We start from the raw sequence: 25,911 nt of genomic DNA on the forward strand, positions 1-25,911 counted from the left end.
ACATCCAGGGCAGGCGCCATCGTGGACCCCAACCGCTAGTTCGTGAGACAGTTCTTTTAAAATACTGACGCACCATGTAATTAAGGGCTGACAGTCACAGGTCAAACAATTCTTCACTTAAATGGGAGGATTTCTTTAGATAGCAGCTCCCCTTGGCTGCATGTTATCTGTTGGTGTCGCTCATTAGCTCTTCGGCAGAGAGATTCCAAAATGCCATCCAGGGGACTTCCTGGTGGTCCAGTGGTTAAGACTCCATGCTCCCAACGCAGGGGGCGCCGGTTCAATCCCTGGTCGGGGAGCTAAGATTCCACATGCCACACGGTGAGGCCAAAAAAACCCCGAAACAAACAAAATGCCAGTCAGGAGCCAGTGCAGTTGGAAACAGTATGAAATGAAGAGAAAGTATTTCTGAAGTTACGTCACTTACTCAGAGAAAGCCTTCAACAATGAATTGATTTTAAGAAGTGCTTGATGTATTTATAGGCATAATCTCAATTTCCAATGATTTTTAAGCAGTTCTGTGAGTTTGACAGTTGTTTCCTCATTGCAGAAGTGGGGAAATTGGGGTTCAGAGTAATCTGCAAAAGCTCATTCAGGTAGTCAGGGGTTGAAAGGCCAGGTCGTCTTCGGAAAACGATTTCTCCTCATTCCACTGCCTCTGACTGTGCTTGCGAAGTGGGAGGGTCATCCTTGTGTCTAATTAAAGTTTTACTGTAATCACACGGCCCGTTGTCCTCGGGGACCTACTGGAAGCCTCATGTAGAGTTTCAGTAGCATGAAAGATAATTCAGGAGCCTCAGAGTGGTTATAGACGCGCTGAGGTTTGAGCCGGGGCTCTGCTTTCTACCTGCTTTAGGAAGCTGCTTTTCCGTAAGAGCAGTGGGTTGTGCTAGCTGTGTAAACGTCAGAGCTCGGTCTGGGTGGGACCGAGTAGGCACCTAGAGTAAACGCCAGTCGCCACGATCGCTGCTGCCGTCCTTGCGGAGACACCTGACGGCAGATGCCTGCCGGTTACTGCTGGACCGGAGGTGGAGTTGGGTGGCCGTGTCGGAGGGAAATGACTGAATGGAAAGTCAGCGTGCCCTCCGTGGCTCCCCCTCCTCTCTCTCCCCACCGCTTTCCTGCCCTGCTCAGTTTTCCCTTTTACAGTCTGCGGCGATTTCTGAGTTAGGTGGCCAGGTGGTCCTGCCCAACTCTTAGAAGGTAAGATTTCGCCTCTCAAATTGTCAGGTGTTAAAAATAGAGGTTGGCTGCTCACTGGCAGGCGGAGCGTTTCTGGGATGGAAGCCGCCGTCCTTGCGTGCGGACCGCGCCCCCTCTTTGTGCTCCTCCAGAACCGCAGAGTCTGGGCGTCCTCCCCACGCAGACACTGACACAGTATAACAAGGGCGGCGGTGGAGCCTGACAGCCGCTCCAGGTACTTAACCTGTCCTGAGCCCCGCCCCGCACCTGTGAAGCGTTGACGGGACCGCGTGGCGGGTGCCCGGTTCCTTTCTCTCTCAGGGGGCCCCCGCCATTGGTCCCGTCCCCACGGACTTTTGAGCATGTCCACGTGACGCAGGGTGAACGAGCTCGCGCAGAACTTCAGGGTCCGGTTCACTCTTAGAACCTGGATTAAGAAGCGCAGCTCGTCTTAGTCCTCGGCACGTTTTTTTCATCTTGTACCTTTTCCTTTGTCTGCTTGCCTCTTAGTAATTCTCAGCCCTGGTTTGGGGACATCGAGGGTTTTCCAGCGACGTGGTGACAACGTTTTGCTTTCTTATGAATACATCTTTAATCGCAGGCATTATTTGTAGGTTTTTTAAGAGTAAAACATTACTTTAAAATATTTTAAAAACCAGTTCGCTTATTACAAAACTGCATCTGTGGAGCACTTCGCTCACAGCTCTGCACAGCACGGCTGGTTCCCCCCACCTCGGCGCTCTGCACCCTTCTGTTGGTGGGGACTGTGCTGGCACTGGAGGATGTCCAGCAGCGTCCCTGGCCTCTGCCCGCTACATGCCAGCACCACCCTCTGTCAGCTGTGACGACAAAGCTGTCTCCAGACATGGCCAAGTGGTCCTTGGGGGGCAAAATCACCCCCAGTTGAGAACCACTGCCCTACAGCCCCCGACTCGGTGCCCCCAGCCCCCCAGGCTCTCTGGATGCCCCCTCCCTCCTTGAGCCTCCCCGGGAGATCTACGCCCGTGGGCAGCACGGCCTCGCCTGGCCTGCTGCAGCGCACAGCCGAGAAGGATTCAGTGTCCTTGTCGTGGAGTATCTTGCGTCTCAAAGGAAGGATGATCTATCAAATTGTGGTCTTTTCCTTGGTGCAGAACTGGCGGGAGTAATGTTAATTGTTGAAGGGCTGGGAGTGGGATTAATATCTTGCTGTTACTTCTTTGACCACATTTCCTTTAGAATTTGTAACTTTTTTCCCCCCTAATAAGCATTGTAGAACCACAGGTGGCTATATATATTGTGAGGTCTTTCAAACAGCTTTTATGTTTAAATGTTATTGCTGCCTTAGCGGGTGGACAGAAACTGGTGTTGGTCCCCAGTAAAGGTGGAAACAGGGTGGACAATGGAAATTGTGGGAAGAGGTGATATAGTCACAGTCTCAGTGGACGCTGGAATCCATTCTGGGGAACGGATTTAGCAATAGCTGTAAGACCCCCCGTCATCACGAGCCCCCTGTCCTCAGGTGGAAGCCAGTCCTTTCTCACTGAGCACCTGTGAACAAGAGCATGGCCTGCCCTCATAGAGCCCTGGGCGGCAGGAGGTGTGGGTCGCGGGGAAGGCTGGGGACACGATGTGTAAAAGTACTGTGGTTTCCGGTACCGGCCAGGTCGGCCCCTCGTGAGTGTATTATTTCAGTCTATGACAGTCGGCTCCTTTCTGGATAAATGCCAAATGCAGAGCTTCAAGACTGGAAGGCTCAGGACAGAGGGGATCGCTCCCAGGTTCTGGTGGTCTGGAAGGCCATGTCGGAGTCACCAGCTCTCGGCACATGGCAGGAGCAGCTGCCGTGATGTCAGTTCTTGATGCAGCCCCATGGCGCCCGTCCTGCAGGGTCATAACGGAAAGGGGAACAAAGTGCGAGCGTCTCTGAGGACAGTTTTGGATCCTTGGGTGATGCCTGGAGGCCTCTCTCCCCCACTCAGGTTTTGAGTCCCTCATCCCTCTCTTTCCTTGAACAGGAAGGATATTAACTTCTTCGCGGTACTCGTCAGCCTCTGAGTCCATGCTCCCTTTTAACAAACAAAAATCTCGTGCTGAAATTTCAAAACTATTCATACCAAAGAAAAAATTTAATTAAAATATTTGTTTTTTAAACTACAGATGCCCTCCTTCCAGGCTTCCAACCCCCCATGCATCCCCTTGGGAGGTCCTTGTCTGTTCCAGGGGCTCGAGGCCAGCCAGGGAGCTCTGTTCTTGCCACAGTGCTTGGTTGCAGTCAGAAGACTTAACAGAATTCCCCTAACTGCGTTGAACTCTGTTCTTATAGCTTCATTCCTTACAATGACCTTCATATCTCACCTTCTCATGGGCTGGAGCATTCGCTCGTATAATGGGGGGGGCTCATCTTATTTCTAATAATTTCATGGAATTGCTTTAGGAGCTCAGAAGCGTGCTACCTCCTGTTGATATTTCATGCATCCTTATTTTTCAAAGACGTGTTCCTAGTCGCAGAATGTAAATTCTGCCGAGGCAGGATTTTGGCCTAGTTAGTTCACCGCTGCATCTCTGGTTTCCAGAAGTGTAGCTGGCACTCAGAGACGTTTGTGGCATGAAGAACAATACGCAAACTCATTCAAAGGCAGAGCAGCTGTTTAAGCCGCCCCAGAGTTGGGCGTCGTGTTCAATAAAGCCAAAAACCTGTTTAGTAGTTGCCATCAACGTACTTGATGGGAAGACCTGATTCCTTTGGAATTATTCAGTGGAAACTATTCAGTGGAAGTACGTTGGCTGATGTTTTCGGGTTATTCTATGTATGTATTTCCCAGCAGTGTGTGGGTGTCCCCTGTTACACAGAGCCACGTGGTGTCATGGTCACACCTGTGCAGTGTCTGTGCCCTTGGAGGCCCGGCAAGGGTGGTGTTGGAATGCTGCTTGCTGTACTTATGAAAGGAGTGAAATCACATTCTTTAGGTATGAGGTGGTTGTAGCATTCTCACTACCCTGTTTTTAACAAGTGAAATTTTTCAAATCCGAAGTAGAACAAATCGGTTGAAACATTCTTGGATTAAAGAAAAGCAGTGCTAATGAGTTTTATTACTATGCATTCCAATCCCATTAATCCTGGTGGGTTCAGCCTGGTTTAATGTACGGCAGGCCTTTCTTTAGCACTTCAGTTTGGCATTAACTGCTTTGATACCATGACAGGGAAATGTGAGCAGAATGAGGCTCCCTCTCAGGCTGCCTCGTCCTGCCTAAGGAAGCAGGAGGGCAGCTCTGCTGACGGGGCCTGTGTCAGCCTGGCTGAGTCCACACCGTGTGGCATCCCTAAAGCAGCGGTCCTCAAGCTGTTTGATCTCAGGACCCTTTTCACTCTCAAAGATTATTGAGGGGCTTCCCTGGTGGCGCAGTGGTTGAGAGTCCACCTGCCAGTGCAGGGGACAAGGGTTCGAGCCCTGGTCCGGCAAGATCCCACATGCCGCGGGACAACGAAGCCTGCGCTCTTGAGCCCACGTGCGACAGCTACTGAAGCCCAGGCGCCTAGAGCCCCTGCTCCGCAGCAAGGGAAGCCACCGCAATGAGAAGCCTGTGCACCACAACGAAGAGTAGCCCCCGCTCGCCGCAACTAGAGAAAGCCCGCGCGCAGCAACGGGGACCCAACGCAGCAAAAAATAAAATAAATAAGTAAGTAAGTAAATAAATAAAATTTAAAAAAAATTGTTGAGAACTCCACAGAACTTTCGCTTATGTGGGTTGTATGTATCACATTACAAATTAAAATTCAGAACAACTTAAAATACTTATGTATTAGTCCTGCAAAAAGTAACAATAACACTAAACGATTTTACATTAACAAGTAACATTTGTTATGGAAAACAACTAGTTTCCAAAACAAAAAGAGTTTAATAAGAGTGGTGGTGTTTTCCATATTTACAAATCTCTTTAATGTTTGGCTTGACAGAAGGCCACTTTGTTCTTATGTCTGATTATACCTCATTCAGTTTTGATGTACTGTTTTAGTTGAAATACATAAAGAAAATGTGGCCGCAGATCTGTACTTGGAAGAGGAAGAGTACTTTAGTAGCCTTTTCAGGTGATTGTGGAGATTTTTTGGTACCGCACAAAAACTCGACAGGTGGTAGCTGGTACCCCGTGGAGTCTGAAACCATATCCGTGAGCTTTTTGTACTCTGAAATGGGTCTATTTTGTACTTAATCAATCTTTTACCCATCTGTGATTCTGTTTCGGTGGATGTGACTGTTTCACTGAATGATCCAGATCTAAGCGTTGACAGATTTCATCGTATATGTTTTCTAGAAACACATTTGTTAACATCACCACCAAAGTCTTCAGAAAACTCTAAGTTTGGGGAAGCTGTCGACTGAGATCTTGGTGACAGGTACCGGTTTTCCACAGTTCTAGGATTTTTGCTTGAAAGCTCAAATTCTATCCTCGGCAGCAAGCATCGCCAGTTGTTTTCCTTCCGGATTCTGTTCCGTTCATTCCGGGGCTTTCTTCCTAAAATACAGATCCTATCATGGTTCTTGGCAGCTGGACTCGATGACTCGGCCCCAGCCCTGAGCACTTTGACAGTTTCCAGCCTTGTTTCAAGCCTCTACGTGAAAAAAAAAAAAAAAGGCTTTAAAACAACACAAATTTACTGGGTTGGCCAAAAAGTTCATTCGGGATGTTCCGTTAACACCTTACTTTTTGGCCAACCTAATATTAGTCTTCAGTTCTGCAGGTCAGAAGTCCAGAATAGGTCTCACTGGGCTCACGTCCAGGTGTTGGGAGGGTGTGTTCCTTTCTTAGGGCTCTCGAGAGAATCCAGTTCCTTGCCTTTGTGGGCTTCTGGAGGCTGCCCGCCCCCTCCCCCACCCTTCAGGGACCCTGGGGATTACATATCAGACCCACCCCGGGAGCGTCTCATCCAAGGTCAGCTGATGAGCACCTTCGTTCCTTCTGCAGCCTCCCTGTCATGTAACCTGACGTAGTCACAAGTTCCCAGAGGTAGGCTTTGGACATTTTGGGGTTGGGCGGCACTGTTCTGGCTGTCATATTCTAGCCTCTCCGTTTTTGTGTTCCGTTCCCGCTCTCTGCGTGTAAGTTGGGTAACCTCATCCTCTGAAAAGCCCCAAATTGCAGAGACCTTTGCTGAGGTCTTCAGGTGGAGCCATCACTTTCTCTTCTGCCAAGACAGAGACTCGCGTGTGAGTCAGCTCCCCCTTTGTGCCCAGCTCCCAGGAAGGATCTGTGTGTCTGTCTCCCCCTGGGCTGTGAACCTGGGCCTTAACTCATCTTCGTTTCTCTCACTGCTCTTGTGGTACTTGGCCCATGACAGACAAATGCCAGTATGTTGTTGGTTTTGGACATTTGATCGTGGGCTGTGTTTTAGAGGCTACTGAATGAATATTCGGTTTCTAACAAGTGACGTTACAGTTATGTGGGTGAGTTTCATCCTTGGGAGTTACCAAAGTACTTAGAGGTCAAGTGTCATATTAGCTATTACAGCTCAGTATCAGACGGTGCGTGAGAAAAGTGTATATTTACATAACGATAGAGCAGATGTGGCAAAATGTTACGTATTGGCAAATGTAGATGAAAAGTGTGTAAATATGTGCATTAGCTTTCATGTAGGTTTGGACATTTTCAAAGTGGGAAGTGGCAAAGGCTGAGACATTAGCACAGAATCAATATACAGAAGGTGTTGGTGGGGTGGAGCGGTTGGCTGCAGCCGCTGGAAACCTGCTTTGCTGCGTTGAAGTGATGCAGCTTGAGCTGCTGATGAGCATCTTCACGTGAGCTTTTGGCTCAGCACTAATCCGCACCTGGGTTCACATCAGGTGCAGAGTCGTACGCAGGAAGCTTAGCTAAACCACCCCAGCTCCTGGGTGGGTGGGTGCATGAGCCTGTGTAGAGTAGGGACGCCGCAGTTGGGAAGACAGAGGACTTTTTATGCCACTCGTCCAGGAGGTTCTTCCTGGATGCCCCTGTGAGGAGTGACCGTCACCGCATTCATGCCTTCCGGGACTGCAGGCCGCTGCCCCGGCATGTGGTGACAGAGCACGCCCCGCGTCGGAGCAGTGTGTGGCCCATCGGAAGTCACGGGCAGGTGGCTGCGCAGGGCCCGCGAGGGTGGTGTACTAGTGCTTATGCTCTGCACTGGTGCCCTGACACTGCACGTGCCAGCAAGGACAGGAGAGGGGCCGATCGCACAGGTTGGAGTCCCGCGTTTCCTGGAGGACGCAGCTGAGGCTTTCTGCCCCTGCTGACCTCGGTTCTCAATGCCAGCGTCAGGAGAGCACTTGCTCCCCGGGCTGGCCCCTCGCAGGGCCGCAGAGCGCGCACAGCTCCACCTCTGTGTCCTGGATGTGTGGGCGTAGCCTGTCTGGAAGATGCTTTGCTGTCGTCCTTACTTAGACATGACCCCACGTTTGTAGCGGTGGCGGGGTAGAACCTCTGGTTTGGAGGCCGTCTGGTCTGGTTTCCCATCTTCTCCCCAGCGGTGCTCCCCGCGTGCTGCTCTGTCCCCGTGGTGGGACCTCGTCTGCCTTCCGGATGCTGAGCTGAACAGAATCTTTCCTCCCTGCGATGGCCGCAGGCTTGGAGGTTCTGGGGTCAGAAAAGATGGAGTCTAACGTCTCTTCCTTGCCTCCCAGGAGCCTGCAGCCCTGTCTCGTCCCTCCTGAGACGTCTTCGCTCCAGGACCCAGGGATCCTCGGGTGACAAGGTGACAGTCCTCACGCCACAGGCCAGGTACGGTCTGCCTGTCAGCACCCCGGCAGGGGAGTCTGCTCTTTTTTGCTGGAATGTTACTCATTTAGGGGTTTCGCTGGCCACTGGCTTTTTAAGTTAACTGATAACTAAGCCCTAAGTTGTCTTTTTTTTTTTTTTAAATTTATTTATTTATTCATTTTTGACTGTGTTGGGTCTTCGTTCCTTTGCGAGGGCTTTCTCTAGTTGTGGCGAGCGGGGGCCACTCTTCACTGCGGTGCGCGGGCCTCTCACTATCTCGGCCTCTCTTGTTGCGGAGCACAGGCTCCAGACGCGCAGGCTCAGTAGTTGTGGCACACGGGCCCAGTTGCTCTGCGGCATGTGGGATCTTCCCGGAGCAGGGCTCGAACCCGTGTCCCCTGCATTGGCAGGCAGACTCTCAACCACTGCGCCACCAGGGAAGCCCCCCTAAGTTGTCTTTTTAATGTCTCACTGCTGCGCCCATCCAGCTCTTCCGTCCCATCGACTCACCAGTAAAGGTTTGTCTTTTCACTCTAATGGGTTCTTGAATTCTTACCTGCACTTCTGCTTCGTACAGACCTCTTAACGTCCTGCAACAGCAAGGCCTTCGGTGCAGGGCTCCGTGGGGAGAGGATGTTCCCTCACTCCGGGCGCCGCCTGATCTGCAGCCCTTGGAGGGACTGTGCCCCGTGGGCGGCCACAGAGCCTCGGCCGTGATGCATCCGCTCCGTGTCTGCCTTTGACTCTGGGAGACTTTGTGGTTTCTCAAGGTCAAGGGCCAGTTCCACCTTCCATTCTGCTCCCAAGCTTCTTGTCTTGCTCCTGTGCCTCTCACTCCTCTGCTTGTCATTCTTGTCCTTAAGAATTCTCCCGTAGCTCGTTCTTGGGTTCAGGGGCTATAACGACCTGCTGTAGGTCGGTGTATTTCGGGCTGGTCCTTGGAGCCCTGGAGTCCTGGGCAGGGGTGGGGCACAGGAGCAGGGCGGGGAAGGTCAAGGCCAGCAGGGGGGCTGCTCACCCCTTGTCCCTTTACATAAGAGTGGGTCCACCTTCCCCTGATGCTTGTATTTGGGTTTGGCATAGGGTGTAGTTTGGGGAAAGGATTCTACGGTAAAAATGCTGGAAAGCTGTTGCTCTGCTTAGGTTTTGGTTAAGAAAACAGGGTCGCTGAGTGTGCAGACAGTCATTATCGTCACTGTTTCATTTATCACAAGGGGTTTTCAGCTGTGTGTGTGTAAAAGAACTGCACCTGACTCCCCCGCCGCCCTGCAATCTTCCAGTCATTTGGGGCCGTTCATATTGTTACTTCCGAGTATGGAGCCGTATTAAGAACGCACACACGATCAGGATCTGCAGCCCTCTGAGTCCTTCATCAGGCGGCTTGGTGGACGTGTAGCCGTGACCTTTGCCACATGGAGGCGCCTCTCAGGGACGGGCGTGGCTCCCCAGCTCCTCCTTCCCGAGAGGTCGATGCTCTGAGTGAGCACCTTGTTTAGGAGGCTGTTGCAGCTTGTAAATGTCAGAAGCAAAGGTTCCCGGGCGCACTTCCCCGAAGGGTCAGGTTAGATCCGTGCAGCAGGGAAGTGGGAGCGCGTCCCATCGTGAGCCTTGAGCAGCCTGGTCTCTCCTCCTCGTTTTCAGCACCTGTTTAGTAGAAGTGCTTAAGTGAGAGTTGTTCACGCTGCATCCCCTCCTCTCTGCTGCTCAGCCTCTCCTAGAGCCCCTTCCTCTGTTACCTGGCACCCAGGCTGCGGGGAGTGTTCACATTTGAGTGAAGAGCCTCAGGTTGCTGGCTTCTCGGGGCGGCAGGGCCGTGATGAGGTGTCTGGGGAAGCCCTGGATGGTTCCTAGTGCTCGGGCAGGTCCTGAACCGTGTCTAAATCAGGGGACTTCACAGCCCACCGGCCACACCGTGACGGCGCCCTTCCTGAGTGAAGAGGCCAGGTGCCAGGTGGCAGCGGAGGTGACGTGTCTCCGGAGGGCTCGGGTCTCTGCCGCCTGTTTGTGCTCTTTGGTTTGTTGTATTGTCTTCTCCTGCCAGGAGAGCAGGGAACTTTGTTTTTTCCCTATAGCACAGGGAAGGGAGAGGCATATAGCAGGTGTCCGTCAGATAAATACTTGTTGGATGGATGGATGGCTAATTTGGTCTTTTTTCCAGGCTGCGAGCACCCTGAGAGCAGGGACAGCATATTCCTTATCTTTGTAGCTCCTGCAAGTCCTAAAAGAGGGGCACAGGGTAGAAACACCATTTTTTAAAAGTGAAATAATAGCTATTTAATGTACACCATTCTTCCAGAAAGAGGAAATTCCTTTCAAATCATTCCGCCTTAACCAAGAAAAAATAGTTTCAGGTGAATTAAAGGTTAACTCCATCACTGAAGCAGAGAAAGTTAAAGAAACGTTGGGCTCTGGTTTTTGGGTCCTTGAAGGTTTAAAGAGAAAGTGAATGCAGACTCACTTGTTATCTCGTGGCTGTCTGGACCATGGATTAGTCAGCTGTCACTGCACACACACCGCAGACTTAGGGGCCTAAGACATCTGTCTTCTCATGGTTCATCTGGTCGGGAGTCAGAGCGTGGCTTAGCTAGCGAGGTGCCTGGAGCACCGTGAAGCTGCAGTCAGGCTGTGGACCAGGACCTGGTTCTCAGCTGAAGGCTCAGCTGGGGATGGGATCTGTGTCCAGGCTTCCTTGGGTTGTTGGCCAAATCCATGTCCTCATGGTTTTGGGACTTAGGGCCCCAGCCTCTCGCTGGCTGACTTGGAGGCCACATTGACTGCCGCTTGGGTTTTCCCAGTGTGGCCACTCACTTCCTCAAGCTGGTAAGACAGAGCCTTAAATAGTATCACATAATTGTGGGGTGACATCCCTCCCCTTTGCCAGGTTCTGCTGGGAGAGGCAAGCCCCAGCTCCCACCCCACTCCCACTCCCACCAGGGGGCGTGGGCCACGGGCCACCTTAGACACCGTCCACCGCAGATCACCTTTCCTTGCCCTGAGAGGAGGGATTAAATGTGCTCCCATCTGATATTCATTTTGGTGAAAAATTGTTTTGCTCCTTTCTTTTTTCCACAGTGACCCATGACTTTACAGCTATTAAAGGATCACAACTTCTACAGGATCCATTTATTCTCCCAACCCACGTCGGTGTCCCTGTGCCCTCACTGACCCCGCTGGGCAGTGGGCAGCTCCAGAGAGCTCGGATGCACTTCAGGAACGTTTCGGGTTAAACTGCTTTTTGTGAGCTGCTTTAGAACCCAGTGGTGGCTTTGTCCCATTTTTGTATAGGAAAATGTGACCCTGAGTCTCAGGTGACTGATGCGGCTGTGAATTTCTAGAAAGAAGGCAGGCGCCCTCTTCGTGGGTCTTTCTGTGCAGTGGGGCGTGTAGAGAGCATTATTTGGGGCATAAGTTGCAACTTCTATTTTCAGCCTTTAAGAATTCCTTAAAAGCGTTAGGAGAAGTCTGTGCTGTGTTTCCTCGTTCTCTGATGATGTGGGTTCTAAGTGTCATTAAGTGGGGACCAGAGAAGGGAGAATTTCAGTTCACTGCAGTCCGGACATTGAACGTTGGCTTATGGCGAGGCCCTGGGGTCACGTTCGGGTGACATTCTGGAGGGACAGCCTGTCCTTAAGGTTATTGCACTGGAGTGTCCATTACAGCAGAGCTGGGGGCTCTGCCTGTGACATATGGTGTACACACGGTCCATCTGACGTGCAGGAAAACAGCCCCTTCACACTCAGCACCACCGGCCAGCTCTGGTCTCGTGTCCAGCACTCTGGGCTGCTTTCTCCGTCTCGGGCTCAGCCTTATCCTCTGGCCCACTCTCTCCTGGCCTTTGGTCACTCGGTCCTGCATTCCGGTATTCACAGGCCCTCGTGCAACTGGCCCTTTGCTTCCGATGCCTCACAGTGACTTGGGCTAAACGGCATCACGTTCTCTGTAACGGAGGCATTCTGTTACCACCCACTGGACGTGTCCTCTAAGTGTGTGATGTGAGAGGAAACCTTGTGGCAGGAAAACAGGTGAGGTGGCGAGCCACGAGGGAGGCCGTGGTGTTTCTTTCAAATTGTAAATGCTCTTCTCTTGGGGGTGAGTGTCTGAAGTTTTGGTCACCAGTGAAAGTAGGTTGCCAGTACGCCAGCAAGACCCATCATAAAACATGCATTTCCTACTACGGGTTATTCCTGCAGGGCGCACCCCACCCCGCGCAGATAATCCCCATGGTAACCAGGGCGTGGGTGCTGGGAATAGTTCAGGGCTCTGAGGGGAGAAAACAGGGACGGGAAACAAATGCTGGTACATATGAAAGAATATAGCATTTGCTTGCGCAAAGGGGCTTCATTAGTTGGATTAAAATACCCTGCTCAAAGGGGAACATATCGATTTGCTACCCAAGTACAGAAGGCCGTTACCCTCTAGTCTGTCCTGCACAAGACCTGATTAATCCTCCCGGTGTAGGTTGTTGATGCCCTTCCTCTGCACGAAACTTTGACATCTCGAGTGTGAACCCCTCAGCTGCCCACCCGTGACTTTCCTAGGCGCACGGCCCTGGCCGGTCCAGCTCCCCACACCCCGGCCCAGCCTCACCTGTGCAGTCTGGCCAGGATCACCTGCGGCGCAGTGGGCCTGAGCTTCGTCTCCCAGGCAGGTCAGGGTGTGACCTGCTGAAAGGTGGGAGGTGAACCTTAAAGTTCACGTATGTCCCGCACAATGCATAGCACAGAAACACGGATCTACAAGTTTCTCTCTCCCAGCTTTTGAATAACCTGTGAACCACTTCGTTTTTCCTAAACCTGTGCTGGTTTCTGGTGAGGACGAAATGACCTCGTGTGTGTGTCTGGCGAAGAGCTGGTGTCGTGTAGAGCAGTGCTGGTTTCCAGTGGACCCCAGCTCCCCAAGAGTCTCTTCTTCAGCTCAGTTTTGGGAGACTGTCCCTGATTTTTCACACCTTCTTTACTTTTGAACCAGTGCATTTTCTGGAAATTCCGAGTTTTTTCAGAGTTGCTTGTGACGGTGGGAAGACTGGGGGAAGGGAGGAAATTACAGGCATTTGGGGATTAAGGTAGGCGCAGGCTTACGGGTAAATCGGTGCGCTGCCTGGGTGTGTTAGGGTTTGTTGAGTGAGTAACTGAGTACATGGAAGAATAACGGTCTGACTGTGCAGCGGAATTAGATCAGCCTGGCAGGAACCCCCTGCCTGCTCTGGTTCCAGATGCCAGGTGTCCTGGGGCATTTTGAAAGAGGACGTTTCTAGAAGGAGCCACCGAAAACTAATTGACCTTTCAGGATGCCTTAGAGGCCTAGAGAATTGAAGAGGCAATGTTGTGAGAGTCAGTCTGAGCCCTGTCTTAGGGGAAGTGTATTTAAGACATTTCTTTTCCATTTGAGATTGGAGAGCCAGTTTGGTAACGGTCGTCAAGGCCCAGGTGAAGTGCCCACAGTTCACACGCGCACGGCTTGATGAAGCCTCCCCGCTCAGGACCGGGCCCCTGTGGGGCTCAGGTTCGTGGACCCTGCACTGGAGGGCCGAGGTGACGAGTCTCCCCCTGGACCCTCCCCCCAGAGTTTGTACGTTGCTCGGTTTCATGTCGCTGTGAACCAGGGAGAGAACTTTGTTTTCTTTACATCCTGGAGAATAAGTCTGGCTAAGGTATGTGTCAGAGGAGCTCGGAGCTCCTGACGGAACACGCATTTCTGTTGTAACGTGTTTCTGCACACAAAACCGGGCATGTGTCCTGATAAAGCGTGGCCTCCCTAGTGATGGAAATGCCGTCCAGAGACATAAAGACTCTCTAATCACATCCTGCTGGCTTTAGGAGGAAACGTTTCCAGATTGTATCTGGTTTTCATGAAGAAGGACTTACTGGATCTCCCGCCGGCTGCTCGGCTCTTGTCATTCTTGGATTTGGGTAAACAATGTTGGAAAGGTTGTGTGGTTAAGTAGGCAGCATTCACAGTGTCTGGCGAGGTGTCAGTTCACGACTGCCTTGTGACGGGAACGCAGAGCTTCCGGGGAGTGTGTGCCCCCTGCTTCTGTGAGGCAGAGGCGACGGGTAGGTGCTGAGACTGAAAAAGGAAGAAGCAGTGCTGGCTCGGCATTAGAGGGATTTTCTTCCCAGTGTGCTTATCGGTTACCTCATTTAGTCCTCATGAGCTCCTGCACGGGCAGGACCGTAGGGCCACCCCATCTTTCAGATGTGGAAACTGAGGCCCCAGCCACGCGAACTAGTTGAACACAAGGAACCTGAGCCTCACGAAAGCCCTGGGCAGAGGGGACAGGGAGTCCAGCTGTCCCCACAGTGGAGCGGGGTGGGCTGGGGATGGGACACCCCCCATGATAGGAGGGACCATCCGGAACTATTTCAGGGCTTCATAGACCAGACTATGTCGCTTGGCTTAGATTTTAACCCAGCTAGCATCTTCTTGCCTGTGTATTCATTTAGAGAAACAGAACCGAACTCCTTGGTGAATCAGACCTTTAAATATCCAGCTAATAAGATCTCCTTTGATGGACAGACCCTCGTTAGTCGTTGATGGTCACGCCGAGTGTATGACCTAAGATGAAGGACAGAAAGACAGCCCGTGTCCTGTTAGTTTCCTGAATTTAAGTCAGCGATAGTACTGAGTGTGTGCTGTGGGCACTCTACGTGTTAACGGTCCCGTAAGCACTGCTGGGTGCCTCCTGCGTGCTGGGGGGGACGGAGGGTGACTAGATGGGGCCCTGCAGGTGGGACGTGTGGATGCTCAGCCCCACGATGGGGGGCCGCTCCCCCTGGCCATTAGCTATGCCATCTGTCCCCCCTTCTTTCTTTCTTTTTTTTTCGCGGTACGCGGGCCTCTCACTGTTGTGGCCTCTCCCGTTGCGGAGCACAGGCTCCGGACGCGCAGGCCCAGCGGCCATGGCTCACGGGCCCAGCCGCTCCGCGGCATGTGGGATCTTCCCGGACCGGGGCACGAACCCGTATCCCCTGCATCGGCAGGTGGACTCTCAACCACTGCGCCACCAGGGAAGCCCCCCCCTTCTTTCTTACACAGCCTCTCTCCCCCCCCAGCACACCCCCAGGACCCAGGAGATCCTAATTCAGAGAACAGCTCAAAGCTCTGGAGGCAGTAAGATGTGGGTCTGAGCCCCGACTCCATCTTTGATTGGCTTGCCTGCCCTCCACCAGGTGACCTGGGAGAACTTCACAGAAGTCACTTGGTCTGCGCTGGGCCGGCATCGTTAGTTTAAAAACTGTCCCCACGGGACTCTGATGGGCGGCCAGGGTTGGGAATGACTGAGTTCTAGCTTGCCTGGGTCCCCCTATTTCCAGAATGCAAAGTATTGCCTGCTGGAAATGGTGATGTGAGAATTAAATAAGATCATTTGTGTAAAGGATCTTCCCTTTGGCTGGTGCCCCCAAATGTTAGTTGTTCCTGTTGTTTTTTGCAATGCATGATCCGGAAGATAGTCTCAGTTAATATCTTGGTATTTACACCCCACCTCCACTTAATCCCCATCGGGATCATATCATGTAGTTTTTAATTTGACGTTTTCCCACGGTACTAGAACTACTGAAGACACTTCACTGTCTGCACCCCGTCTGGTAGCAGATTTGCACCTGGACGATCTCGCTCTAGGTCCCGAGCTGGTGCCACATCCTCGCTCTCAGCCTGGGATTGTTTGCTTGGGCCTCTGCAAGGCGTGGTCGTGGGTGATGGCACCGTTTCAGCCCCCGAGCCCCACAGGGTTCCCTGCCCCTCAGTGGCTTGGTGCGTGGCCCACAGGGGGCGCTGTGCCCGTGGTCAGCGGTTCCAGTTCCCTGTGGCATCCCTGCATTGGAATCTGCCCCTGGAAGCTGCTCTGCGGGGTGGGTGCGTGCCTGAGCTGGACCCCAGGGCCGCCCTCCTGGGCCTGGTGGCCGGGAGTTAGGACTGAGATGCAGAACATACCTGCCGTAGTTTACGGGACCTCAGAGGCCTCTGGCGCGTCCTGCGGTTAGTTCTGTTGAATCGGTAGGAAGGGTCAGCCCGGGGGCAGGGGTCCTGGGGGTTGGCTTTCTGGTAAGGCCGGGGATGGTGGGCCTTGTGCCCCCCATGCCGGTGGAGACCACATTACCTATTGGTTGTGGACTTCAGCCAAGCACAAAGTGTCTTCACTGGGAGCAGAGACAGGCCCAGGCGGGCTTTAGGCCTCTATCCTCGCTGGGTGGAGTGGACCTTTTCTTCCCCGTGGAGGTGGTGGTCTTTGAGACGGACCGTTAAGCCTGGTCCCACACCCCTCTTCAGGAGCCCCATCACCCCTCGGCCCGGCCCTGACGCTCTGCTTCCTGGGTTGGGACCGGCTTTATGCTTTTCCCTAAACCTGGCCGTGTCAGCACAGGGCATCTTAACAGCTGTGAGATATGCGAATTTTGGAGGAATTCAGTTTTATCCTCAGCATGGCCCTGCTGCCTGGGGTCAGACAAGTGTAGATCTTGAGGGACCTTAAGAGAGACTCTGGGTCCTGGAGGCAGACAGGCTCCTGCTGCCCATTGAGGACGTGGGGTGTGAGCCGGCCGCTGTCACCCACCGCAGACCTTCCCCGCTGTGTTGTCCCCTCCCCGCCCCCGTGCTTTTGGTTCCCTTCTGTTGTTCCCTTCCCTCCTTCCACGTGCCCACACGTGGGGTCTCCATCAGCATTAGCCGGTCCCCTCCAGGCCACAGGTTTTTTTTAACTTTAAGCTCTTGCACCTGGTCCTCCTGACATCTGGGGGATGTGAATCTGGCTTGGAGAAGAACTTCCTTCAACTCAGGTTTTGTTCCTTGCCGTGAGTCTCCGTCCCCACGATGGCCCACGTCCCGAAACGCTCTTTTTTTGGACCCCCTTGGACCACATCTGGTTGAGAGGGCCCTGTCGTGGGCCCTCTGCTCCCTTCCTTGTGAAACCTGCATGCGCTCTAGAGCCTTGGGGGCTCCTGGGGGGAGTCCCCCACGTGGCCGTAGGAGAGCTGAAGTGAGTTTGCTGGCTTGTCGGCCCCCCGGTCTGTGTGTCCCACAGGTGAGCGCCCTAGCAAGGACCTACTTTCTCTAGCCCGGGACACGTGTGGACCACGGTGCATCATTCTCCCACAGGAAGGGCAGATTTTACTCTAGGTGGCTCCCATGTCTGGGACCGTTGTAAAGATCGCTTAAAGGAAAAGCACAAGTATGGGCAATAAAATTTCAATATTGAGACTTTCCCCAAAGGATTTACGAACTTAGTGTCTACCGCAGCCTACGTCTGACCTCTTCCCCTCCCTCCCACGAGCCATTAAGCGGACTTTTTCAGTGATGGGACTGTCATGACGTTTGAGAGTAAAAAAAAAAAAAGTCATCCAGTTCCCACTTGCCCACCTTTGTCAGGCGCCTTGAAAACAGCATCTTTATCTCTGACGTCTGGACCCACTGGTCACTTGCTCCTATTGTTATACAGTGATTACCAGAGTAAAACTTGGAGTTAGAAATTCTGTGGGAAAGGGGCAGATTTTCTTTGCTTTTCTGAGAGGATAACACATAAGGTTAAGTGCTCTTTGATAATAGATGAATCGGGAGTAAGACACATCTGAGGCTCTTGCTATGACAGGATTTCTGTCAAAAACTGAAAGTGTAGGTGTCGACTGTTGCACAGATTCCTCCCCACGTGAGAGGGTAACGTAATTTCCAGATAATCCTTTCAAAGTATTTGGTGACTGTCTGCGTAAATCCCAGCAGCAGGAAGTCCGCGTGACCCTGACGTTGCCGCTGTTGACGTGGTTAGATGGGTTTTACACGGAAGTTTCATTTGGTCTCACTGCTGGCTGAGTGCCCACCTTAGGAGTCCAGGCGTGAATGTGAGTCGCGCCGTAATGTGTACGAAATGCCGCCAGGCGATGCCACCCGGAGAACGGTTTTTGCACGACTCCCAAGGAGACAGAAAGGACGTTTCTTTAAAATAAACCTGAACAAGGTTAGCGAGCATCTCATTTGCTCCCGCCCTGGAAAGTAGAAACAGACGGCGCACTTGCATTTTCCTCCTTCTCAGCGCTGGGCCTCAGCAGCTGTGTTTCTGTCCCAGTGGCTTCCAGAGGAGTTGGGTTTGCCCTTTCCCCAGACAGCGGGGAGCACCGAGGAAGTAACCGAGGTGAAACCAACGGGCCCTCCTGTGCTCCCGTCCACTGGCACCCGGAGCACTTCCCTCCGGCTCCTGTGAGGGAGGAACAGCCCAGGACCCTTCGCGAGAAACGGGGGCGCTGTGTCCCCGCTCAGAAGTCCACTGCCTCCCTGGAGTCTCGGTTTGTGGTCTCAACCAAGAAGCCCCTTTCACATACGGTTGAAAACCTGTGTCTAAAATCTGTGTCTAAGTTTACGGAATTTGATGCCCCGCCCCCTTTATTTTGAAGATGGTGCGGGGGCCCCCCCAGGGTTAGTGAGTGGGTTCTTGGAGAGGGTGTCCGCCTGTGCCGGTGATACCACCCAGGGGCATGTGGCACACGCACTGCAGCTGCGCGTCCAGGGGGGTCATTCCGGCCTAAAGGGTCATTTCCCGAGAGGTCACCGGGCTCTCGGGAGAGCGTCCCCAGGCTCCAGTGTGCCCCTCGCCAGGCGTCCCCGTCGGGTCACTCCAGCAGCTCTTGCTTCTGCTCCAGACGGCAGCACATCTGGAAAGGCGTGTGCGCTGTGGACCCAGCCCTTGCAAAGAGCCCAGGGCACCGTGTGTCTGGTCGTTCAGAGGAAGGCAGGTGCCTCCCGGGCCCTGGGGTTACTTTCCTCTGTGAAGCTGAGGGAAAAAAAACGCTATTTAACTGCATTGTCTTTGCTTTGCACTTGGTTTAGGGGAGAGAATCCGTCTGTTATGAACCAACAACTACATCTAGGAGAGGACGCGAGCAGGTCAGCGCTCTCTCTAAATGTCAGTCCCATTTACCAGCCAAGTTAGAAACAACGCCAGTAATCGGGAGCTTTCACACCCCGCTTCCCTTGAAGGTTCCTGGCTGCTTAAAATACTCCCCTCCCTCCCCAAAACGATGCTGAGAAGTTATGTGCTGCATCTTCACACATTCCTCTTCTGCTAAAGGGTTGTGTTGAAATGGTGCATCTGCCCTTTTGACTTGTTATCCAAGCAGTGGTTTATTACAGGCTTTGCTGTTGTTCACAGCCTGACCTGAATGAATCCAGGTAAATCCTGGGAGGAAGAAGGAGAAAGGCAGGCCCAGGAGGACTCGCACCCTGGGCTCCCCGGACAGCACCGGAGCCCCGCCAGGTCCTCACTGCCTGACCGAGCATCGGCAGCTGGCCAGTGCGTGGCCGGAAACACCCCGGGCGCCATTGCTCCTTTGCGTGTCTCCTGGTCTGTCCCTGCCCCCTCAGCTCTTATCAGCCCCTGTGTCTGTGATTTTCCTGCTCCACTGCTGTTCCGCTAACAAGGTCTTCTTCCCTCATTTCCTCCCACTTCCTCCCCACCTCACTGACGGTGATATCATTTCCCCCCGCCAACGCCAGACCCAGATGTGGAGCCACCCCCGCACCTTCCGAGCTCGTGACCCTGTCTGACACTGGGTGTCTGAGTTGTTTTCCCTCGTCTTTACGAGAAGGAGGTCGGATCGGATGAGTTTATTGCCCACTCTAGCTAAAAACTGAGTCTTGAGAAACTCTCTCTCTCCTCTTGGCCTGGCAGAGAGGACCATCCACTGGTCCCTCTGTGACCGGGAGCTGGCCAGTGACATGACCCACGGGGGCCTGGCCTGAGGCTGGGTGGGGGCGGGGCCACAAGGGTGTGGGCGGGCGGTCCAGGGCGCCAGGTGGCTGGGTGTGGACTTGGCTGGACCTGCCGTCTCCATTGAGACCGTTTTGCTTTCCAGTGACTTGCTTACAGCAAAGGTAGGTCAGTAAATACCAATGGATCATAAAGATGAATTTTTAGTAGCTAAAAGTCATGGTGATAGCTCATCTCTGCACGTGCTGTTGTCTGAAAACTATCTTAGCACACGTTTATAGATTTATAGGAGAGCCGTGAAGCTAGTACAGAGCGTGCCCACGTGCCCCGCACCCACTTTTCCCTCTGGTAGCATCTACACTAGTGTGGTATTTTAGTTATGATTAACGAGCCGATACTGATACAGCGGAAGTCCACACTTTATTCAGACCGCCTTAGTTTTTCCCTGCCATCCTCCTTCTGTTCCGGGATCCCATCCCCTCCCACGTGACGTGTGGCGTCCTGTCTCCTTGGGCTCCCCCTGCTCGAGACGGTTCTCCGACCTTCCTTGTTTTTGATGACTCCTGACGATTGGTCAGGTGTTTCGAAGAGAGTTCCTCGCCTGTGATTTGTCTGATCTTTTTCTCAGGATTAGCCTGGGCTTATGGGTTTGGGGAGGAGGCTGTCAGAGGTAAAGGCCCTTCTTATCACATCATATGGTCAACTATAACTTGTCACTGTTGATGTCGACCTTGGCCACCTGGCCGGGGCCGTGTCTGTCAGCGTTTAAATCACTGTCCTGGGATGCTGGCCTAGGATGCTGTTCACGGTGTGGGTGGCATCCTGGGACCCCCACTGGGTGTGTCCCGTGTGAAAGTCGGAGGCCGGGAGCCATATGTGCACGGGGGCCCCCTCTTGGCATGTGATCAGGAGTGCATCACATAGCACGTTGGGCCAACATTTTGGTCCAGAGAAGTGCTTCCCCGAGTAGTGACGGTTACAAGGAGCCCTACCTTGTTAGTAATTCAACGCTTTTCTGCTCTGGACCTAACTCTGTGTTAAAGTGGAGATGGCTTGACCCCTGCCGTCTCAGAGGATCCCAGGAGGATCTCTAAAAGGCATTGTCATTGCTATTCAAGGCCTCTGGGTCCTAATAATTAAATTAAAATGTGGTTTGGTTTTCTTTCCCCAGCAGCCCACTTGGAATGGCGTCTTGCTTTTCCTGGCAAATCGCACGATTATTGAGGGCAGGAACGACGTCCTTAATGTGTGCCTCTCGTGCTCTTTCTGCCCGTAGAAGCCTCTTGGTTAAGAACTGAAATCAGTGTGGAGGCTCAGAGACCAGAGTCCAGTCGGCCGGCGCGTGGGCCTCCGGGTGTTTCTCCCGCTGGTTAAGCCTGAGACCGGGAAGCCGTGGGTGGGTGTTGTGACCGCGGGTCGTGGAATCGTGACGTGCGAGGCCTTAGCTGTAGATGACGACACGGGAGCACCTCGCCGTCCGTGCTGCGCTTCGAAGGGGGTTGATGGGTGAGAGCGGGGCGATGCTGAAGCACACACCTTGTTCTTTCTCTCGGCAGGTTTGAGCCGCAGGATGGGGTGCAAGGTGCTGGTGGGTGTTGGTCAGCAGATGCTACGGCGGAAGGTGGTGGACTGCAGCTGGGAGGAGAGCCGGCTGTCCCGCTGCCTCAACACGTTCGACCTGGTGGCACTGGGGGTGGGCAGCACGCTGGGGGCCGGCGTCTACGTGCTGGCCGGGGCCGTGGCCCGGGAGAACGCGGGGCCCGCCATCGTCATCTCCTTCCTGGTGGCCGCGCTGGCCTCCGTGCTGGCCGGCCTCTGCTACGGCGAGTTTGGTGCTCGGGTCCCCAAGACAGGCTCGGCCTACCTCTACAGCTACGTCACCGTGGGTGAGCTCTGGGCTTTCATCACCGGCTGGAACCTCATCCTCTCCTACATCATCGGTAGGTCCGGGAGGCCCGGAGCCTGCCCCCTGCCGCCTCGGTTGTTCCCACCCCAGCCATGGGCCGCGCCCCGCTTGGCTCCCTAGACACACAGAGTCTGGCGCCTCCCCGGCACCTGCGCCTCGCTGAACTGCTACACAGTTTCCCTTTTCCTCTAACGCAAGGCGGAGGCCACCCTCGGGCATCACTGCCCTTGCTTTTTAATGATCAAGTACATGGGATGACCTTAGTGGGGACAAGCCAGGCCAGCAAGGAGGCCAGTCCTGTTAGCACGACAGACACAGAATCAGTAGGGTGTTTGTATCTAGTTAGAAAGGACGTAGTCTCTTTCAGTATTTTTTTTCTGATTACTTGAGTAAATACATCACTGATACAGAAAAATTTAGGAAATGTGGAAGAGCACAAAGAAGAAAGTAGAAATTACCCACTCTGACAACCTGGAGAAATTAATTCTCTTATTCATTCATCCTTTCAGCGAACGTTTATCAGGTACCTCCTCTGTGCCCGGCATCCCGCTCAACGTTAGACCCCGTGGAGGAGCAGGGTCACCCCCGTTCACAGAGTTTAGGGATGTAACACGGTTAATATTTTTGTGAACCTGAATGTATATTTTTCTGTCTAGCGTGTCTCTGTACTTGTAAAACAATATATAGTGTACATTTTTCATAGCGTTAGTTATTTTTCCATAGTAATATTCTTTTTTTTTTTCCTTTAAGTTTATTTATTTTGTCTTTGGCTGCGTTGGGTCTTCATTGCTGTGTGCAGGCTTCAGTAGTTGTGTCACGCGGGCTCAGTAGTTGTGGCTCGCGGGCTCTAGAGCACAGGCTCGGTAGTTGTGGCGCACAGGCTTAGTTGCTCCGCGGCATGTGGGATCGTCCCGGACCAGGGCTCGAACCCGTGTCCCCTGCCTTGACAGGTGGATTCTTAACCACTGTGCCACCAGGGAAGCCCCACAGTAATATTCTTGATGATGTACCATTATATAGATTTATATACAGATAATTGATTGGGTGCCTTTGTGGGGTATTTAGATTGTTTCCAGCTGTGTTGTTGTTATAAATAGTAAATTACTTAATGACTTTGGCATAAAAAAGATAAAGCTGTGCTTTTTCCTTTAAAATGGTCTAAGAAGCAGAAGGTCTGGGTCAGTGGGCCTGCGCATCTTCAAGGCCCGTGTTGCCTGCGATCCTCCTGACGGCCAAGGGCCCCTTTTCCTCACGTCCTTGCCGACTCTGGACTTGGCGTCAGCGTTAGAAACAACCAACCAACAAACGAAAACACCAAAAACATAGTCTTCTCTGTTCGATAGGTTTCAGTGTTACTCTCTTTATGTTATTTGTATTTTGATTACAGCCGAAGCTGAATACATCCACTTAAAAGAAACAAACGCGTGAATGTCAGAATAACTGAAGGATACGAGTGGCCGGTTCGCAGACAGAAATAATACAAATGGCCACTAACTGTTCCAGTTCTGCTTTAGCTCTTTGAAGTGATATCAGAAAACCGGGGCGTGGGATGAGTTGAACCCCGTGGGCCCCGCTGGCTCCCACGCCCGTCCTCTGGGAAGCCGTGTGTGGTGCTGGGCCTCCGCCTGGGCTCCACCAGGCTCCCTGGGCGACACCCTCCCTTTCTTTCCAGCACCTGCCGAGAGCTTACTCTTCTGGGTTGGAAAATAAAATTCCTAATCACGTTTTTCTCAGTGCAGCACCAAAACTTGCAACCATACACGTCCTTACAAGCTGCAGCCTCTCGGTGGGAATGCAGCTATTTTAAAGGGGCCGTTATGTTTCCAGAGGATTTACCTGCGAATAAAACAGAATGGTGAACGTGAAGCGCCTGCAGCTTCTGGACCAGCAGGTGACGACGGGGTCTTGGCCGGAGTGGTATTGTCGTGTGAGACGCACCCCCGTGCTACTGCAGGCGGCTCTCGGCCTCACCTCCTGAGCAAGGGCAAGCTTTTCTATCAAATGTGTTTCTTTTAAAAGCCACGATTCAAGGGTGGGGAGGGGTAGGCTGGCAGGAAAAGCTGGGCAGCCCTGTTGGCAGCGAGCTGGCCTCTGGGCAGGAGAGGTAGTGACCTGTTTCTTCACTGGGTTGTGGCCTCGAAGGACAGGACTCATCATAGGCTGGCTACTCGGGATGAAGAAATGGGGTTTCCTTTTTGAGTTGTTGGAAGAACACTTAGCGTGAGGCCAGACGGTGAAATGGAGTCCTGCAGGTCACTCTGGCCAAGTTCTGTGGAAGATCCAGACCACGGTCACCAGCAGGGCCCCCTTTGAAGATAAAGAAACTTTTTGTGGATATTGGAACTTTAGCGACATTTCCCGAGAAGCATTGCTGGAAAAGCAGTGCCGTTATTCAGATTAAGAGACAGAGAGAGCAGTCAGCTGCTCTTGGCCTTTGGGGTGCTGGACGCCGCATCCAGCACGTCGGGCAGACCCTCGGGGCCACGGCCCGCGTCAGGTGGCGCCCGCCCGGGCCCGGAGCCCGCCCGGGCCCGGAGCAGCAGAGGCAGGGGTGAGCAGGGACTTTGCTGCTGACGTGGAGCCAGCCCCGAGCCGCCATCCTTAGTCCGCCGCAGCGGGAGGCAGGCCTGTCAGCTCTGCTGCTGGGGTCTTAGGGGAGGCGCTTCCTGAGGAGCGTGGCCCCTGCTCACTGCAGCCCAGGAGTGGGTCGTGAAGTCACCTGGACGGTTCGCGCTCAGGAGTTCTTGTCGGATGAGATCAAATAAGTAGAACTCAGTACTGTCAGAGTGCCTCTCTGTGCTCAGGGTAACATTAGTTTGTTAGACTTCTATTGTAATTGAGTTACATGTACGTTCAAAACGCATGCTATACACGTCGTATTGATTGTGATGGAAAACGGGTTTCTTGCCAGGCTCCACTTCTCACGTCTCTGCAAACACTAACTGACCCTCACTTCCGAGTCAGCACATCCCGGGGTCCGGCGGCTGCCGCGGGACCCCCGTGCGCCGGCTGCGATCCCTACGTGAGTGCCGCCGGTGCCGAGCTTGGTGACAGGTGCTCCGTTAACTCTTTCCCTTCAGTTTCGTCTGACGGTGTGTTTCGTGGCAGGTACTTCGAGCGTAGCCAGAGCCTGGAGTGCAACGTTTGACGAGCTGATTGGCAAACCCATCGGGGAGTTCTCGCGGACGCACATGGCCCTGAACGCGCCCGGGGTGCTGGCCGAAAACCCGGACATATTTGCCGTGATCATAATTCTCATCTTAACAGGTAAAGCCACACACCAGAAGGTACTGGGTTGGAGCGAGGGGTCCAAGGTGCAGGACAGGCTCCCAATAAGTTGCTTTCTTCCTTTTCTCTTTCTCCCACCCCTCCATTTTCTTCTCCTTTTTGTAATTGATAACAGACATCTTTTTTGTCAAAATGGCTTCTTAGAGATTCACGTAGGATTGACCTCTTGAATCGGTCGAGTTACGTGTCGTTTAATTAAAAGAGAATCTCAGGTGTTTGCGTAACTGTGGAATAAGATTTTGTTAATGCTGCAGGCTTTTTGATACAGAAATACAAATTCTTTGCAGTCAGCGGATGACTACTTGGAAAAGGAAAGTTGGCGTTTGTCAGCCAGGGCGATGTGGAGGAATGAGGGCCTCAGTGTTGGCGAAGGCTCGGGTGGTTTACACCCAACGGCCGGCAAAACACCCTTTAAATAAATAAGCTTCACCACGAAGTTGCTGGTACGGAATTTTAAAATCGCAGACATGGCTTGAACGCAGCTGATGGCGGCTTCTTAGTGACACTTATCCGAGTCTCAGCCACTAGGATGGGAGTTTTGTTTATATAAACATTAAGCTGAAATGCAGATAAATTCTCCTTTGAGGTTAGAAAATCTTGGATGGGTTTTAAAAACAACGTGCCGTATTTTACACACCACATAATTGAAATCATTCCGCACAGGCCAGTCTCAGCAGTATTTCTGGTCCAGCTGGCAGGGACATGTATCAGAAATTAAGTCTGCACGAGTGAGATTTTCATAAACACGAGAGGGAGGGACGCTGAAGAACCCAAACGCAGCGGAGAAGCATTCCCTGTGATGAATTGCTCAATTCTGTCCTAATGCCTGTTTTTCAGAATTCAGTCTATTACGTAGAGCGTCTTTTGTTTTAAAACGTATGAGAGACCTACACGGCAGGGCAGTAGTTTCCAATCAGGTCAGTGGTCACATGTCACCAGGCACCTTCCCTGCCTGTTTTCTCGCCCAGCCGAGAGTTCACTACAGAAGCGTGCCCTGCGGCAGTGGTGTCATGTGGCTCCCGTGGGTTTTTATCATTCGGTGTCGTCTTTGTCCGGAGTTTACAAGCTGGCACTAGTCTAGCTTATACGTTGTTCTCCGTGCGCTGAGTCCCAGGAGGACCCGTACGTGGCA

General features: G+C 52.8%; 1 protein-coding gene across 2 annotated transcripts in view; it reads left to right on the forward strand.

Moving 5' to 3' along the window:
- The first annotated feature begins 2,573 nt into the window (after positions 1-2,573).
- SLC7A1 (solute carrier family 7 member 1) overlaps positions 2,574-25,911 on the forward strand; it is a 55,317-nt gene continuing 31,979 nt past the window's right edge. The window contains exons 1-4 of one of the 2 annotated variants that reach the window (XM_089899689.1): positions 2,574-5,557; positions 7,818-7,914; positions 21,142-21,525; positions 24,600-24,758. In XM_089899689.1, the coding sequence (XP_089755815.1) occupies positions 21,156-21,525; positions 24,600-24,758 (529 nt within the window). In that variant the 5' untranslated portion in view covers positions 2,574-5,557; positions 7,818-7,914; positions 21,142-21,155. The remainder of the gene's footprint in view (positions 5,558-7,817; positions 7,915-21,141; positions 21,526-24,599; positions 24,759-25,911) is intronic. The other variant, XM_022574574.3, reaches the window with a different exon arrangement.

The sequence above is a fragment of the Delphinapterus leucas genome, chromosome 18 (assembly GCF_059928025.1).
Source record: "Delphinapterus leucas isolate spDelLeu-1000000601 "Yukka" chromosome 18, BTC_Dleu_Yukka2, whole genome shotgun sequence".
Lineage (NCBI taxonomy): Eukaryota > Metazoa > Chordata > Mammalia > Artiodactyla > Monodontidae > Delphinapterus > Delphinapterus leucas.